Genomic DNA, 2,760 nt, shown 5'->3' with positions numbered 1-2,760 from the left:
CCCCCCCGATGCGGTGTCCCCAAATAGCATCTCGAGCGCTTCGGAGAGACTTGCGACTTCTAGCCCTTGGCCCTTGCCATGGACGCGCCCCCTCGCGTTTCCCTTTTGCCTTAGGTTGCGTTTTCCCCTCCCACCTCCCTTCTTTTCCCCCTTCCCACGCTTTGTCGCAGCATTTTCTACGAGCCCGTTCCCGCTTCATCATTCGTGACTCATGCGCTCGCACCACCATCACCGCCGCTGCTTCCGCACCACCACCATCACAACCTCGCCGCATTCGAGACCTACATCGTCACACTTCATCGCATACTGTACTCGTCGCATCGCTTCTCACTCCACTTCATCTAGCAAAAACAAAAAGAGAAAAAAAAAAAATTTCCACCCAGGTTGCCCCGGTCGGAGCATCCGCAATCTCAACACTCCCCCCCCTTCCCAATCAGAATGAGCTCTGCAAAGAAAGTGGCAAGTGCGCACGGCCGAAGCGGGATCGAACCTTGTGCAGGAGAGGTACGCTTTCGAACCGTGCGCACGCTCGATCCACAAAGGCTTCCATCCACGATTCGCATTTCTCTCCCCCCCCGCCCCCACATCGTATCGTATCGCCCCACAACAGCGGGCGGGGAATTGCACAATCACAATCGAGAATGCGCCCCCAGCACCTCGATCGCCGTGCATGGGCGCATACCGTCTCAGGAGCGAGCGCATCCCAACGCAATGGGGGAAGCTCGATCAGGCACGGTCGAGTTACACGAATCAAAGATTGCAATTCCTTTGTCAGGATGAGGCGCGGGCGTGCAAAAAGAGGGAGGGAGCGCGAGGCGTGGGGGGGGGGCAGCACGCCTATGCGCATGCGGGAATAGGCAACGACAAGGCAAGGCAATCGCCGCAGCCGCTCCGAAGTCAACACGACACGCAAAGAGATAAGAGAGAGAGAGAGAGAGACGGAAAAAAGAGTCAGATTGGAGGTGTGCGTTCGCAACAGGAAGGGGGGGGAAGGGAGAATGAAAAAGAAGTAGCAAATCAAAAGTGAACAACATCGCAGTCTTGACGTGAAATGATCCCGGGTCTTCGTGACGGAAAGGAGGCGGGCGTGGAAGGATGAAGTGGCTGGGCCGAGGGCGACGCGCGTAGTTGCGCCGATGTGAGCGATGCGCACCGATCTTGACGGTAAATTCGAGACCTGCTCTTGGTATCACGAGCAAGAAGCGGTGCGCACGCGGTCTAGAGCCCCATTCAGAAGAGCAGCGCGACAGAGACGAGCAGAGCGACGACGGCGGCGGCGGCAGAGGTAGCCAACATCTTGCCAGCGGCGCTGACCTCGGAGAAAGCAGTCGTTCCTGCAATCTGGTTGATGGAAACGGTAAAGTCGTTGCCGCACGTCTTCTTTGCCGACTTGTACAAGTCCGACTGACCCTTTAGCTGGCTAGAGCGAGAGAGACCGATGGCGTAAGGGATGGAAGTCTCAAACTCGATGTAGGCCGCAAGGATGTTCTTGGTGCAGCTGGAGCACAGCACATCCTTTTGCGCATCTGGCTGCAGAAACAAGAAGGCGATGTTGGTGTCCGCGCTGCCAGCCGCTGCCGTCGCACCCACACCTTGGTCCAGGTTGTCATCTGCTGCCACGGTCGTTTGCCGACGAACAATCTCCTCGGCTACTTGAACGGCGTCGTGCCGGCGTGCAGCGCCCGAAAGTTCGGGGTCGTCAGTGCCCAGTGATCGCTTCGTGGTGGCCGTCTTGGCCGCTGTGGGTGCGATGTTGCTGCGGGGTGGGGGCAGAGGGAGTCGGTGATTAGCGTCGATAGATGACAAGCAGGCTGATGGCGTAGCGCTCGTGCGTTCAGGACTCGCTCCCGCTTTCCCGCGACATGGAGACAAAACCCATAGCTGGTCCCCTCACCTCACCTCACCTCCCCTCACCCCACCCAAATGTATGCGCGCGGCCACACTCACAGCAAGCAGTATTTTTGCGAGTCGTCCTTTGTGCAGACGGCTTGACGGAAAGGGTTGATGAGGTACAAAAAGTCGTACACCTCGAGGACTTGCTGTTGAGTAGCTTGCACCTCTGCTCTGCAAGCGCTGTAAAAGTCCGAAAGCTTCTTTCTGATGGTGCCCGAATCGCAAGCAGAAGCGGAGCAGATCCTGTCCAGACTGCCAGTCAGCTCCATGCTGGATGGGGCAGTGTCGTTGGTCGACTTTGCGAAAAAGTTGGTCGCTTCCAACAGTGGAGCGATGCATTGCTCCAGCGTGTCGTCGCTGTTCAGATCGGACATGTACTGCGTGCATTGAGGAGAAGCTCCGGAGGTGGGAATGTAAGACGATTGAGGCGTCGCAGCTGCCGAAGTCGTGCTCTGTGCAGAGCTCAACGGAGCGACGCTCAAGAGCGCCGCAGAGGTGGCGAGGTAGAAGGTTCTGGCGAAGCGCATCTCTTTACAGTCAGAGAGGGTGGTGCAGGAGTGATTGCAAAGGCTGCTGGGTCGAGTGTGCTAGGCGAGTGTATGCGTCAGACCAAGCCTGTGGTCGACGATGAGATTTCGCGTTGGTGCAGTAAGACGACAGCTGGATGAAGCGATGAGAGAGTGTCGCAAGTGAGAGCGAGCGTGGAAAAGTTTCTTCTGGGAGACTTGAGAATGGGAATTGAATTGGGATGGACTGGAGACGAGTGAGCGTTGCGAAAGTGATGGAGGCAATGAATGTGCACGTCGAGAGCGCCAGCCAGAGCAGTGAGGCGATGTTCTATACAGCCCGCGCACCCAGCAAGCACAG

General features: G+C 57.4%; 1 protein-coding gene across 1 annotated transcript; it reads right to left on the bottom strand.

Annotated features, from left to right (window-relative positions):
* Positions 1–1,043: 1,043 nt before the first annotated feature.
* Positions 1,044–2,553, bottom strand: IE81DRAFT_56761 (hypothetical protein). Its single transcript, XM_025517453.1, has 2 exons — positions 1,948–2,553; positions 1,044–1,756 (listed from the first exon to the last, which is right to left on the bottom strand). The coding sequence occupies exons 1-2, from the start codon at positions 2,418–2,420 to the stop codon at positions 1,231–1,233; spliced, it is 999 nt and encodes a 332-aa protein (XP_025366211.1). The 5' UTR covers positions 2,421–2,553; the 3' UTR covers positions 1,044–1,230.
* Positions 2,554–2,760: the final 207 nt, after the last annotated feature.

The sequence above is a fragment of the Ceraceosorus guamensis genome, assembly GCF_003144195.1.
Source record: "Ceraceosorus guamensis strain MCA 4658 unplaced genomic scaffold IE81scaffold_151, whole genome shotgun sequence".
Lineage (NCBI taxonomy): Eukaryota > Fungi > Basidiomycota > Exobasidiomycetes > Ceraceosorales > Ceraceosoraceae > Ceraceosorus > Ceraceosorus guamensis.
The sequence above is the reverse complement of the archived record's forward strand: the minus strand, read 5'-3'. Positions and strand labels throughout refer to the sequence as shown.

Bases quoted from the DNA above. Each gene is read 5' to 3' on its own strand.
- IE81DRAFT_56761 (XM_025517453.1), bottom strand. From the start codon at position 2,420: ATGCGCTTCGCCAGAACCTTCTACCTCGCCACCTCTGCGGCGCTCTTG. The intron at 1,757-1,947 runs GTGAGTGTGGCC...CCCACCCCGCAG, and splicing joins TCGCAAAAATACTGCTTGCT to CAACATCGCACCCACAGCGG.